Source organism: Ovis aries, chromosome 11 (genome assembly GCF_016772045.2).
Source record: "Ovis aries strain OAR_USU_Benz2616 breed Rambouillet chromosome 11, ARS-UI_Ramb_v3.0, whole genome shotgun sequence".
In the NCBI taxonomy this organism is placed as follows: Eukaryota; Metazoa; Chordata; class Mammalia; order Artiodactyla; family Bovidae; genus Ovis; species Ovis aries.
Window position 1 is genome coordinate 33,603,961 of NC_056064.1, and position 14,719 is coordinate 33,618,679.

At 44.5% G+C, this 14,719-nt stretch overlaps 1 protein-coding gene across 12 annotated transcripts in view; it reads left to right on the forward strand.

The window, feature by feature from the left end:
• Nucleotides 1-13,808, forward strand: part of ULK2 (unc-51 like autophagy activating kinase 2) — a 55,275-nt gene extending 41,467 nt beyond the window's left edge. For 3 of the 12 annotated variants that reach the window (XM_060395482.1, XM_060395483.1, XM_060395485.1), the window contains 9 exons: nucleotides 319-605; nucleotides 1,462-1,649; nucleotides 2,055-2,158; nucleotides 4,585-4,734; nucleotides 5,886-6,094; nucleotides 7,869-8,047; nucleotides 8,425-8,543; nucleotides 8,870-9,027; nucleotides 10,904-13,808. In XM_060395482.1, coding sequence (XP_060251465.1) covers nucleotides 319-605; nucleotides 1,462-1,649; nucleotides 2,055-2,158; nucleotides 4,585-4,734; nucleotides 5,886-6,094; nucleotides 7,869-8,047; nucleotides 8,425-8,543; nucleotides 8,870-9,027; nucleotides 10,904-11,248 — 1,739 coding nt within the window. In that variant the 3' untranslated portion in view covers nucleotides 11,249-13,808. Of the gene's footprint in view, nucleotides 1-318; nucleotides 606-1,461; nucleotides 1,650-2,054; nucleotides 2,159-4,584; nucleotides 4,735-5,885; nucleotides 6,115-7,848; nucleotides 8,048-8,424; nucleotides 8,544-8,869 lie in introns of all 12 variants that reach the window. The other 9 variants (XM_015098670.3, XM_042255701.1, XM_042255702.1 and 6 more) reach the window with 7 other exon arrangements.
• The last annotated feature ends 911 nt before the right edge of the window (nucleotides 13,809-14,719 follow it).

A 14,719-nucleotide genomic window follows, 5' to 3' on the forward strand; every position in this document is an offset into this window, starting at 1 on the left:
TAGCTTTAGCCATTTACTCTTTAATTTTCTTCGTTGGTGATTAGACATTACATTAATTGAGTTATGTGCTTGCTGTTGATAAAAACAGCTGATAGACAGTCATTAACTTCTGTCTCCTGGGACACCAACAGCAACGCCTTTGTCACTGTTTTGTAAAGGAGCCAAGAAATTGTGTCTTGCCAGGTAAACAAATTTTAGAATATCTCATGGAAAACAAGAATTCGTTAGAATTCTCATTTGAGAGGTGTCTTCTTGACTCCCCGTTTCTGCTCTGTGCTTGTTCTGTTTGGGTTAACGTTGCCTCTGTGTCCTTGGCAGGTTCTCCCGTACCGCAGGCCCAGTCACCACAGCCTGTCCTGTTGGGCGCTAGACTGCCGAGCGCCCCCACCCTCACCGACATCTACCAGAACAAGCAGAAGCTCAGAAAACAGCACTCTGACCCCGTGTGCCCATCCCAGGCCGGGGCTGGCTACAGCTGCTCCCCTCAGCCCAGCCGGCCTGGCAGTCTTGGGACCTCCCCGCCCAAGCACACCGGGTCCTCCCCGCGGAGCTCAGACTGGTTCTTCAGAACTCCATTACCAACCATCATTGGCTCTCCTACTAAGGTGTGTTTATTCAGCCCTTATGTAGATGTTATGACTTTGCTAAATGAACATTTCTTAACTGGGGCACTGTGTTCTGGATGGTCAGTTGGATCCAGTAGCAGACCACAAGAGAAATTAAAATAGGGAAGTTGATTACTCCCAGGTCCCAGGAGAAGCACCCAGGGGCCACACAGGGAAGTTGAATCAGAGCTCAGACAAAGACAGGGCCTGAGCATGCGCCGCTATTACGTCTGCGGGTAGAGTGCTGTGGGGTTCTGGTCTAAGGCTGGATGGGTCATTCCAAACCAAAGAGCAGGGTCTGGTAAGTTCTATGAAGGTCTTGTCTTAAGGGGTGCATAGTGGGAGGGCCCCAGGAGACGGGAAGGTCACCAGGCCTGTCAGGGAAGTCTGATCCGGAACTTACTCACTCTTGACTCTGTGGGCTGCTGTCTAGGGCGTGCGCTTGTACAGGGAGCTAGTGTCAATGGAAGGTCCCTGCAGTCGGCTTAGCAGTAGCTTAACTGAGCTCTCAGGAGTAGAAAGCTAGGTCATGAGCTAGTCTAACAGATACTTGTGGAAAGCATTCAGGGGGAGAACAACTACAGTTAATCAGCACCTGCTGTGTGCCAGGCAGAGTGTAAGTCCTTTACTTGCTGCATGCTTTACATTCATTATCCTGTTTATCCTGAAGAAAGGAAGCAGGCTTAGTGTAAATGAACTGGTCAGGGTCACAGAGACTGGATGTAGAGGAGCCAGATTTGAATCCAGGCCCTCCGCAGTCCGGGGTCTCTGCTCCAGCCTCTGCACCACGAGCCTGGCGACTCTGAATGGAATTACTCCATATGTTGGAGTAATTCACTTATGTGTTTTTCTTTAGACCACGGCTCCTTTCAAAATTCCCAAAACGCAAGCATCTTCCAACCTGCTCGCCTTAGCCACTCGTCACGGGACTTCCGAGGGGCAGCCGAAAGACGGGAACAACCCAAGGAAATGCACTCACTGTGTCCTGGTACAAGGAGGGGAGAGGCAGAAGTCCAAGCATCAGGTCAAGGCAGCGTTTGGCAGGTAAACAAGGCCGTTTCCTTCCAGCCTCAAACTTGAAGACTGTAGCAGTGCCTCTGTTTCTACCATAAAACAACTGGACCAAACTAGCAGCTGCTCTATGCCAGTGGTTAGTGATACTGTGTATAGTTAGCCACTCTGTGTAAATGTAGCATCTCAGAAAACCAGGATGCTTCCTGCACCTGTGTGAATCATAGCTCATCCTAAGTTTCCTGAGGGGTCTGTTTCTACCTTCTGTTTTTCTGGTTATGAAGTTAATCTCTGCCTTGAATTGTTTGGTCTCTATTTTTGTCTCCTTGTTCTTTGACTTCCCATTAACCCTTTTATGGCTTGGCTTAAGTCACCATTGTTCTTGATATGTCTGGATTTTTTAAAAGTATACATTTACATTATTAATTTTCTTTTTAGGTCCGTCAGTACTGGGAAATTATCAGATCAACAAGTGAAAACACCTTTTGGTGGACATCAGGGCAGCACAGACAGTTTAAATACAGAACGACCAATGGATACAGGTGAGAAAAATCTGGTTTCCTTTAGGCACATGATTTCTTAGTTTCCTCTTGCTGCTGTGACAGATTACCACAAGTATATTAGTTTACGGTTCTCAAGGTCTCAGTGGGCTGAAGTTAGGGTGTGGGCAGGGCTGTGTTCACTCTGGAAGCTCTGGGGAGACTGTATTCCTTGCCTTTCCAGCTTCTAGGGATCACCTGCTCCCCTTGGCTCACCTGCTCCCCTTCCATCTAGAAAGCCAGCCATGGCCAGTCTAGACTCAGACCTTCTGCTTGCTTGTTAGCCATTTGAAGGCCCCTTGTGATTGCGTTGGACCCACTGGATAATCTCTTTAAGGCCAGCTGATTAGCAACCCTAGTTCCATCTGCAACTTTAATTCCTCTTTGCCATGTAATGTAGGTATTTACAGGTTCCCAGGGTCAGAACGTGAGCGTCTCTGGCTTGGCTGTGGGGATAACATTCTGCCTGTCTACTCCTATTGATTGTTCATGAACCTGCTGACCCACGTCTCTTCATCCAGCCTCTGTCATGTCATCTCATCTGATTTCTTAGGAGCCTGCCAAGACAGAGACTTGTGCAGCGTCTGGATGATAAGCAACCCGTGAGTTAGAAGGAGTTCTGACCAAGATTGTTTTTTATCAGTAGGATAACACTGGCCAAAGTTACCTTAAACACATACGTGTTCTTCAGCATTTCTTATGTAGCTGGCCTATCCTATAGAGAGCCATGGGTCACTGAGATCCCTGGCTCTTTCAGTTGTTCCGGAGACCTTTATGTCCATGGACCCACACCAAGATTACTTTGGGCTGCTTGTCAAAAAAATGAAATCAAAGGGCTGGTCCATGCCCTAAACCAGACTTGTTCAATTGAGCTTTCTGGAAATGGATTTTAGTAATCTGTGTCTCTAGCAAACTCCCCATGTGATTATTATGCACACTTAAATTTGAGAATCGCTGTTGTAACCTTTGTTCTTATTTTCTCTATAATTCTTTTATTGACTCTCCCATGACTCTCCAAAGCAGGGAATGTCTAGACCAGTAAATATCTTGAGTGTGGTTTGCGGTTTCTGTACAATAGGACTTCACTTTTCACTCCACTCTCATCTGGCATGGTTTCTAAAGAGGAGTCTGATGTAAGTCTTACCCTTGTTCATCTGATGTAATAGATGAGATGTTTTCTCCCCACCCCTCCCCCCCGCACCCCCCCACACAGTTTGACTTTTTTCAGGAATTTTTGTTTGATTCTCTGCTGTTTGAATATGAAGTGCCTAGGTATAGATTTTTTTTTTTTTTAATTCTAACCACTTGGTGTTCTTGAGGCTTCCTGGATCTGTGGTTTGATTCTGCATTTGTTTGGGAAATTACTTGGTCTTTACTATTGATACTTCAAGTATTTCTTTCACTTCTTTCTTTCTCCTTCAGATATTCCCATTGCATATATATTATTCCTTTGTGGTTGTCCCACAGTTCTTGGACATTCTGGGGGTTTTGTTTTTGGTTCTTCTTTCTCTTTGCTTTCCAGTTTTGGAAGTTCCTACTGACATACCTTCAGGCTAGCTGATTCTTTTCTCCACCGTGTCCTGTCTGTTGATGAGCTCATCAGATACATTACTCATTTCTCTTCTCTGCCACGTCCTGTCTGTTGATGAGCTTGCCTTTTAATTTTTTGTTGAAAGCCAGACATGATATACTATATATAAAGAATAAAGTCAAATAGTATGAGGTCTTTTTTTTTTTTTTTTTTGCCACGAGTGAGGCTGTGTGTAGGGTTTGCTGTAGCTCTAGGTAGCAGGGTAAACTTTTCTCTGGAGTCTTTGCTTTTGTCTCCCTTTTCTTGGAGTCTCCCTAAATACTCCTATCTCATGCCTAACACTGCATTTTCTTCTAAGAAACTATAAGCTATAAGACAGCTTAGCTCTTAAGTTTCTCCACATCCTCACCACCATTTGTTATTTGTGGTTTTTTGAGGATGACCGTCCTGACAGGTATGAGGTGGTGTCTCACTGTGATTTTTCCTTGCATTTCCCTGATGACTAGTGATGTTGAACATCTTTTCATGTACCTATTGACCATATTTTTTTGAAAAGTAACTTCTCAGGTCCTCTGCCCATTTTTTAATCAGGTTTTTTTCCTCACATTTTTATTTTCAGTTCTTAGTTTCCACATTTTCAAATTATTCTTAGCTGTGACTGCAGTTCACATATTTTAGAAGTGCACAGAAAACTGACTTCTAGGCTTTGGTGACAGGAAGATTCACACCTGTGAAGGGATTGCTGTAAAATATTTTTCATGGAGCTCTAAATTGAATTCTCTGTTTTTAAGAGTAATAAACGCTTATTGTAAAAAAACAAAAATCTAATGTAACAGTGAAGTCTCCCTGTAACCCTGCCCTCTGGAAAATAGCACGCGTGGTGAACTTCTTCTTTCAGCCCCTGCAGGAGCCTGTGGTATTGCCCTGGCCCCTCCTATAGGAGCAGCAGCAAGTTCTAGGGCTGTGATGTTCACAGTGGGGTCTCCCCCACACAGGGCCGCAGCCACCACGTGTGCCCACATGGGCCTTCGGATAAGAACCACCTCAGGTGAGGACTGACTTAGTTCTGCCTTGGGCTCTTGTTTGGGGTGCAAGTTCTGAAAATGCCTTCATAGTGTGATATAATTTCCAGTGACGTGGAGATAACAATCTTCTTTACCTTAAAGGGTTATAAAAAGTAAATGAGGGGACTTCCCTGGTGGCCCAGTAGTTCAGACTCCACCGTCCACTCTAGAGAGCACCAGTTCCATCCCTGGTCAGGGACCGAAGGTCCCTCATACCACGCAGAGCGGCCGAAGAAAAGAGAGAAAGAAAATACCTATTAACTATACCTATTATACCTATTAACTAAGCCAACATTTAAATAGTATAACCCAGTGCTGTGGAGACTTAGTGGGAACTGTGTGCTCACTTTTGGCTGCTTTAGAAAACAGCATGATGATTCTTAGAGCTATAGAAGCGTGTATAGTAATATTTGACTTGTGATAACTGCATTCTGTTTATAAGACCACTCACAGCAAAATGGTCTTATAAAGTATTTATCACACATAAATAACTCACAAGAAGGCGAGATCTCATCACAGTGTTGTTTGTGGTATTAGAAATCAGGACTGGTATAAGTGCCTCCAGACCAGCACTCGGGTAGAGTTTTAGTGATGTACCACCTATGGCTAAGTTTTCTCACCTGAGGACTGTGGTGCAGCAGGGGAGAAAAGCGTATGCTGCTGCTAAGTCACTTCAGTCATGTCTGACTCTGTGCGATCCCATAGACGGCAGCCCACCAGGTTCCCCCGTCCCTGGGATTCTCCAGGCAAGTACACTGGAGTGGGTTGCCATTTCCTTCTCCAGTGCATGAAAGTGAAAAGTGAAAGTGAAGTCACTCAGTTGTGTCCGACTCTTAGCAACCCCATGGACTGCAACCTACCAGGCTCCTCCGTCCATGGGATTTTCCAGGCAAGAGTACTGGAGTGGGGTGCCATCGCCTTCTCTGAGGCGTATGCTAGAGTTTGTCTAAAACAGTTTAAAAGCAGCTGTGATGAGTCTGTGAAGGATGCCTATAGCTGAGGAATGAAGGTGAGCATGGGAAGACAGCCTGTTCTTGGGCTGGGATGGGAGCGGGGTTTCTCTTACTGGTTGCCATACTGCCTGGTGATCACTGGGTGCTAATCACTGAGCGCCGTCCATGTCCTCTCTCCACAGGGGGCTCTAGCAGCTCTGGGGGCTCTCTGTGCTCCATCGGTGGCCGTGTGTGTGGGGGCTCCCCGCCTGGGCTGTGCTCGGGGTCTCCCCCTCTGGGAGCAGAGGCAGCCCCCAGCCTGAGACATGTGCCTTGTGGTGCTTCACCCCCCAGCCTGGAGGGGCTCGTCACCTTTGAAGCCCCCGAACTGCCAGAGGAGACGCTGATGGAGGTGGGAAGAGACCCTATGATGTGTCCTTTAAGGCTACAGTGAGGGGAGAATTGATGATGAGAGGGCAGAATCCGAGAGCAAGTCCCAGTGGTTCTTCCCATGACCTTTTCTATCTGAAACCTTGGTGATGTGTTTTTAGAATTATGTTGACAGTGACACTCATTCACAACAAGCTTTGGTTCATAGGAAGTGACACATACAGATTTTGTATTAATTCTTTTATCTGAAGTTTATTTACTACTTGTGGTGGTGGTGATTTAGTCGCTAAGTTGTGTCTGACTCTTGAGAACCCATGGAGTGTAACCTGCTAGGCGCCTCTGTCCATGGGACTCTCCAGGCCAGAATACTGGAGTGGGTTGCCATTCCTTTCTCCAGGAGATCTTCCCAACCCAGGGATTGAACCTAGGTCTCCTTTCTTTACTGATTGAGCTACAAGGGAAGCCCTTTTACTACTTATAGGACTTTTAAAACATAATCTTTTCCCTAAAACCATAACTTTTTATTCTCAAAGCTTACTTTACCTTACAAGATAAAAATGATACACTTAAACTTAGGTTTTGAAAAAGTAAATTATAATGCCAACTGAGTCAGTAACTCTGAGAAATACAGCGTCCCAGCAGATTGGACAGTCACGTCCCTCCATGGAGCTGGTTCTCCAGGGAAAAACGGGTCATAATGTGCAGCGTGCTGAGCACACATCCAGAACAGAGGTTAATGTTACGATTCCAAAGCCTGTGCCAGCTAACTCTTCAGCATCGACTCTAGGCCATCTTCCTGTGGACTGCATCTGACTTCAGTCAGTGCAGATCACCCTGCACTTCAAATGAAAATGACCCGTTCTCCAGACCATCGCAGGCACTAAGTGTCCATGCTGGACCCCTGGGATTTCTGTTGTGTGTGGAGGAGCATTAAGTATCTCACATAAAATTTATAAAATATTGCATGCAAAATCTTAGTAGTGATTCCGTGGTAAGTTTAAGCTGTAATTTTGAAAATATGTATAATGTAAATTATGTTCCAGTAAGTGTTGGAACATACAGTCCAATCTGCTGTTGCAGAGCAGGGAGACTCTCAAAAGTTGGTTCGTTTATTCTCCTGTCTCAAGGACACTGGTTTTATCCCTTTTAACCATGGAAGGAGAGTGAGAAACTTTGTTTTATTTGAGATTTCAAAATGCATTGCTAGCTAAAAACAAATCTCAAAACAGCATTAATTTTAGAATACCCATTTTTAATGCATTGCTATTATGTCCATGTCTCTACCTCATTCTAACTAACTGAAAAGATCATGAAATTTTAAAGGTTTATTATTAGGAACCACTGCTAACTGAGGAACCACCAGAAATTTAAATAAAGTATCTCTGAAATTTTAAGCCAGTAGAATTCATGAGACTATCGAGAAGTGTGGTCTCATGTCCAGAATATGCTGAAGTGCTTCTCTCTTAGTATCTGTTTGGTCATGTTTCTGTCCCATGTACATCGATTTAGTTCTGTGTTCCATTTTTTCCTGGTGAAAGCACAATGGCCTCATATCTTTGAGGCTGAATGTTGTGGCTGCTCTCATACATGCCACAAAAACACATGACACATCTTTGATTTCATTTGTGTTTATCTTCTGACTAGTTTTCTGGAATTTAGAAACTTAAGCCTCCTTTGATCATTCTGATATTGATACGTATAGAAAAATATTAGCAGTGGCCATGATTGGTATACAGAAATGAGTATGCACCTCTCCTTAACCTGCAAGTTTCTAAGACAAGTTGGCTTTGCCTTAGCAAGAACATGCAGACACCTTACGCCACCTGAACTCAATGCTGCTGTTCACGGAGTGTGTGCTGGACCTGACGGCTGTGCGCGGGGGGAGCCCAGAGCTCTGTGCATCCGCCGTCTCCGTGTACCAGATCCAGGAGAGTGCGGTGGTGGACCAGATCAGCCAGCTGAGCAAGGACTGGGGGTAGGTGGCCCCTGCTGTCCATCTTCTTCCTTCCTTCCTGCCCTCCATACACTGGTGTCCAAGCTGGAGGCCTCGCCACCCACTGCAGGTCACATCTGGTTAGCATAAGTGTCAAGGAGTCTCTGAGTTATTTCAGTGCTCAGTTTCACTGGTGAGCCAAGACCGGAGGTTCTGCAGCCTTGATTTTAAAGACACTTGATTATAAAGAGATGGTACTCTTATCTGAGTGTGCCCCTAATGTTAAAAGTACACTTTTTTCCACACCGACCCTTCTCCTTTCAGGAGTCCTTTGTGCACTAAGAGTGTCAAGGTGGGTTGAGATGGGGCCTGGCCTGTTGGTTTGCAGGCTAACACTGTGCTTGCTGTCTCTGGGCCAGGCGGGTAGAGCAGCTGGTGTTGCACATGAAAGCTGCACAACTCCTGGCAGCCTCTCTGCATCTCGCCAAAGAGCAGATCAAGTCCGGGAAGCTGAGCCCGTCCTCGGGTGTGAAGCAAGGTAGGCTGGGGTATGATGAGCTCCTGGGGGCCCAGCAGTCCTCTCCCCTTGCACTGAGAAAGGGGTTTTTGATGAGGGGTCACTGTCTTATTAAGTCTTCTTCAATGGGAAAAGATGCTGGCTTCTCTGTTTTTAACACAGAGCAGTCAGGTGCTTTGTTGTCAGTCCTCTCTTGACTGAGAGAGAGGACATAGGAAAGATTGATTTCCAGGCGCTTTTCTTAGTGATCATTTTGTGTCACTTTCCTTAAGTTAGCAGGAAAGTTGCATGTCACCATGACTCTGTTTCTGAAAGAAAACTGAATTCTTATTTCAACTTTTTTCCAGTTGTCAAAAATCTGAATGAACGATATAAATTCTGCATTAGCATGTGCAAGAAACTGACAGAAAAGCTGAATCGCTTCTTCTCTGACAAACAGAGATTTATTGATGAAATCAACAGTGTAACTGCAGAGAAACTCATCTATAACTGTGCTGTAGAAATGGTAACCCTTTTTAAGGTGTAATATTGTACAGTAATAGTTTTGGTGTTTAAGAGCATCTTTTGAATTGCACACCTGCTTGACATCATCCTTTTAAGCAGAGTTTATGCAGCACCACTCCCAAGTCCCAGGTGTTACGGTACCTCTTCCGGAAGGAGTATTTGGACTGAATTAACATGCAGCAAACAAGCTGTGTTGGTTACCACTTTTGGTATTAATAAGAGTTTACCATACCACTTAAAAATTGCTAACATTAGGCATGATCTAATCTTTTGATAGTTTGTATCTAAAAGCTTTTGCTGGACCTTTTTCTTCATTTCCCATTGTTTAAGAAATTTGGCTTAAAATGTTAGAAAAAAATTCTGCTCTTTTACCCTATCTGCAAAAATTCATGTGCTCAGATTCCACAACTGACCTCAGTATAGACAAGAAGTTTAACCTACTTTGCCAAATATTTGGTTATATTCGTAGAAATAATTTGTATTCTGTATCTCAAAAGGAAAATTGCCTGAGGTAAGCATGAAATTAGGGGCTGTTAAGTAATTCAGCGGGGAAGAACTTAATTATTTACCAACTTTATGATTTTTACCATACTAACACAATTGACCTTCTTTCTTGGGCCCAGATTTACCTGAACTCTGAATTGTACTGTTATATTATCCCCTTGGCAGTTTTTTGAAAGTCATCATAATAAAAAGTCATATGAAAATAATTTTGGAATATAAGCTATTAATGAAAATAATATATATTATATTGCTATAAATTGTTGACATGAATAATATTATGCACTATATCATTTTATACCAAATAAAGAGTTCTTAGGACAAGTTTTCTCTTAAAATTTGTGCCAGGACAGATGTCCTGTCGTGAGGAGTGACAGTGCTGCCGTCTCTGCTGATGACAGGGCTACGTGCCTCCAACAAATCTCTCCTGGGCCCTGGCTGCCGAGCAGCTTGGGGTCACTCACCTTACATGTGGTTCTTTCTTTCTCCCTCTGTGTCAGGACTTTGATTTTCCATATCCTTTTTATTTATCTTATTGTAAGTGGCTTTGCTTTTTGAAAGTGACAGCATACTGACAGGTAAATTAGCACAGTGGATCCCTCACAGACTCAGAGACGAATGAGTAAAGAGAAAATTAGGATGCTGTTGGGAAAACAAAACGCTTATAACCCTGTGAATGACACTGGGGAGGCCTTGCCCCCCTCTCCCACTGCCCAGCTCACTCCTGCTTCTCATGACTCAGCCTCAGTATCACTTCCTGGAGGCTCTCCTCACCTTCCCCTCCCTGATAGTCTAGTTAGGTGCCCTTTGAGTGTAGTCCACTGGGTACCATCCAGGGCTTCCTCCTGTGATACCGTGTGGCCCTTGGAGGACAGCCCACACCTTACCTGGACTGTGAGCTTGCCTTCATCATATGCCCACTGCCCCATAAATTCAAGAGGTGCCCAATAAACGTCTCTGAGTGAATAAATCCCACACACCAGGAAGTCCTTTAACTGAAAGAATCAGCTGATAAATGGCTTTTAACATCATTTAATTATTTCATTGTAACAAAATCTGCTTTAATGAAATGCCAGGTTACTAGTATGGAAGTGTATATTTAAAGTAAACTTTTTATTGAAGTCAGATATGAGCCAGTTTAGAAGTGTTAAACCTTAGGAGTTTTGAGTCTCTGAGTTCAAGAAGGTTATGTTTGAATGCAGAGTTAGTAACTCTTTTGTCAAGAAGCTTTTCCTTTATATCATTCACCCAGTAAGTTGTATTATTTTTTCAAAATGTATTAATTTTAGAGAGATTCCATTTAAAGCTGCATTGTACACATGGATTCATATTTTCTTGGAAAAACTGAGAACCTTATCTTTTTTCACTGGTTCCAGGTTCAAGCCGCAGCCTTGGATGAAATGTTTCAGCAGACTGAAGATATTGTTTATCGCTATCATAAAGCAGCCCTTCTTCTGGAGGGCTTAACTAAGATTCTTCAGGACCCAGCAGACATTGAAAACATCCACAGATGTGAGTTGACTTGGAAAGTAGTGTGTTTGCTGATTGCATCTCCTTGTCTTCTCCTGGTGCAGCAGGATGACCCTGGGGTGTGCAGTGCCCTGCCCAAAGGGATTGCATCTTGGTTTCCCAACCTTGGGCTAGTCACATCCCCCTTCCGTGGCCCCAGTTTCTTCTTCTGTGAGATGAGGGACAAGGCCTGCCTTGCAGAGCTGTTGTGAGGAGTAGATATGAGGCTTGTGAAGAGCAGATGAGAAGGTGGTGGGCCTCTTGGAGGAGGTGTGGTCATCCACATTCTGAAGAGCAACCAGGGACTGGCAGTTCTATACTTACTAGCAGTTTTGAGCAAAACTAGCTGTTAAAATCTACATGTTCTTCGTTTGACTTGCTAATCTAGGTTTTACACCGTGCAGCACTAAGCTAGACAATTACCTGGCAGAAAGAAGAAAAAGCACTAGAACTGTTAACTTTGGGGCAAAGATAGGACAGAAGTGAGGGTGGAGGTGGAGAGATTTTTCTCAGTGGTGATTCTTTCCTCAGTTTTGAAATATTAATGGCATTTATCATGGATTTTATTTCTAGATAAATCTAGTATTGAAAGAAGATTGTCAGCACTCTGCTATAGCACCTCAGCCTTGTGAGCAGCAGCAGGCCTGCCCCCAGGACCAGCGGTGGGTGTCAGGTGATGCCATTGGGAGCACAGCTTGGGTCCTGTCGCCCCACTCTTACATGGTGACTACCAAAGAGCACGCAGTGGTTTCACAAAGGAAAACCAATCCCAGAACTACATATTGTAGGAGGTCTGCCTAACCAGAGAAGTCACCCCTTCCCTTTCTCTTTATAGAAGCAGATGCAAAAGTGTTCCACTGGGCTTTCGGTTTGATTTTGGTAAATAAACATACCTTAGAACTAGAGTCACCAATATGGTTACTGTTAAGGAGAGTTAGCATGAAGTGATGAGTGGCTCTTTGTACTAGCCACCAGAGCACAGTGTGGGACTCCTTGTATTCACTGAGGCGTGAAGTAAAAGCCCCATCTCCTCCGGGCAGTTCAGTTCTCGGGGTGAGTTTGTCTGAGTCTGAGCAAGCACCCATAAACAGCTCAGGAAGAAATAGCTTAAGAAGGAGTGAAAGATGACTCTTGGAAGATATTGTGAAATCTTTAATTTGAGCTAACATGGACATATATTAATAATCTTCCAAAATCTTTCATATTGCACTAATTTATTAAAACAACTGTATTGGATTTTGCAATTTAAAACTAACTGAGGCACAATGGACTTGTTTAGAGTATTTTACTTGATTATATATGCGTACCCTTTCCAGAATTCACATGTAATCTCTCGTGGACTTTTCAGTGGTAAAGACTTGTGTTTTATGAGCCTCTGCATTTTCTTAACCTGTTCATCTACGCCTACAGGTTTTTTCTCACTGATGTTTTTAAGTTGCTGGTTGTCTGCTTTAGTTTGCATTTTTTTTTACTGTGCATGCGTAATGTGCATTCATGCCTGTGACCGCTAGGTTTATTCGGGCAGCACTGGAACAAATGGCAGGCCAGAGATACACCCAAGAATTGCAGTAGGGCCAAAACAGAGTTGGTGACCTCTAGGCTTTTTAGTGATGTGGAGTTTTACATGAAGTCAGTGAAAAATGAGGTTTGTTTTCTCTTAGGATAAGGGGCGGCTCTCTCCAGCCCGTGTGCATTTTCCTGTTAATCCCGGCAGTCCACCAGGGAGCTAGTCGTGGACAATGTGGGCCCTTAACGTCCCTGCAGAAACGGTGCCCACGTGGTCGATGATTTGGTTTCTTTGACTTACGTGCTTGGATACTTGAACAAACCATTCTCCAGTTTTAATCCTCTTAGATGATATCATCTAAACTTGGACAAATTGCACAGAAGCTCTTTGGCATTAATCTAATTTAGTGTACTGATAAAAACAAAAACAAGGTTTTCCTTTGACAAAGTAATGTAATTTTTACCTTATTTATCTGTATAAAATTCCAGCAGTTAATTTGAACATTTATTTATATGATGTTTGTATTTTTAGGTCTTTAATACGGTGTTTCTACCTCTCATTTGTAACTGCATGCATTACTCTTGAAACTAGGTAAAACTCACTGAATTGTGTAGTAGCCTTTTTATTATTGCCTGTACAGATGTATACTAAGATAAATAAAACTGACCAGGTGTTTCTAGGACAAGGCTGGGTCCCTGTGACGTGGCTTGTCAGACCAACTCCTTCCTCAGCGAGTTTGGAGACTGGGTGGTTAACACACATTGCCCCAGGACTTCAGGTTGTGGTGACAGTTCTGCAGGCTATGGGAGCAGGGCTATGCTGGGGGTCCCCCTCCCCCAGCAGGGTGACAAGCACCATTACCAGTGATGCTCTAGTTTGTACCACTGTTTTGAGTGTAAAGGGCAGTTTCTTATATGTTCTCTCAGTTACCACCTAGGTTATCTCAGTTGATCCTCCAAAGGGGGTGGGTGCATTCTGGCCCCTCCCCTTTCCCGTTTGTTTTAAACACAGGATGGAATGAGTTCACAGTGAGGAAATGCTTGGTCTGCCATCAGTACCTAGGGAGTGGTCTCCAAGTGCATTCTTCTTGTGTGAGAAAAGTCAGGTGGTAGGTGGTGTATGTGTGAAACCCTGCGGTCTGAACAGCAGAAAACAAACTGTAAATGCAGGAATAATGATTCTGATTATATTTCCATTATCAAGGCCAATTGTTTTAAGAGATTTTGCCTTGATTATAGCAATAATAAACAAATGCTTTATGTTTCCATGTGTATCTTTTGATTTTTCTATCATTTGTTTCATAAAATGGAAATGGACCAGTCCATACACTCATGGATTGACATCTGGAAAGTTATGGACAGTACAAATGCAGGTAGAGGAGTAATCCGCGAATGTGCTAGCTGGCTGTTCCTGTTGTAAGGATTTGCCTGAGCTGGGCCTACGCTGGGCCTGAGGGATGATGCCCACACCTGCTTCTCCTCAAGAGGAAGAGCCAGAGTGCCCTTCTGTTATTCCGCCCTCCCTGGGGTCGAGAAGAGGAGGCTGGAGAAAAGGTTACTGTTTGGGCTGGATGGGCTCAGTCCCCACAGGTAACAGGAGGGGAGTCGAGCTGGACACCATGGATGTGAAGTTGTTACTTGGCTCCAGAAGGCCCGTGAGGTGATGGGGGGACTTGTGTATGGGCCTTGGAGGAAGTCTTGCTGCTTCCGCCACAGCCTCCGCAAGCAGTCACCTGTTCTCACTGGGACTGAGTGAACTTGTATTGTTCCAGGAGGCTACCTGCTGCTGGGGAGCTTGGCGTCTTCCCTCCCTGACAGACACCACCTGGAAGTATCGTGTCTGCTCTGCACGCGAGGAGATGACTCTGGCTGTGCCCTGAGCCCCAAGTCTGCAGCCGTGGAGGCTCCTGAGTGCTGCCTGAGTCTCCTTGTTTGTCCTAGCCCTGGCAGGAACACTGTGGGCAAGGGGTCAGGATGGCCAGGTCCTCACACAAACAGAGGAGACTCATCACAGTGGCCCACCTGGAAAAGCACCCGCCATGGGAAATAACCGGTAGCCCCTAAAGTTTCAGCCTTTGTGGACAAGGCAGGGTCAAACAGGTGGAAGGGTCATGGTAGGCCAGTACTCAGACTGTTCTGGAGGAAGGGGCCAAGGCTTCAGGTCCCCTTCCCCAGGG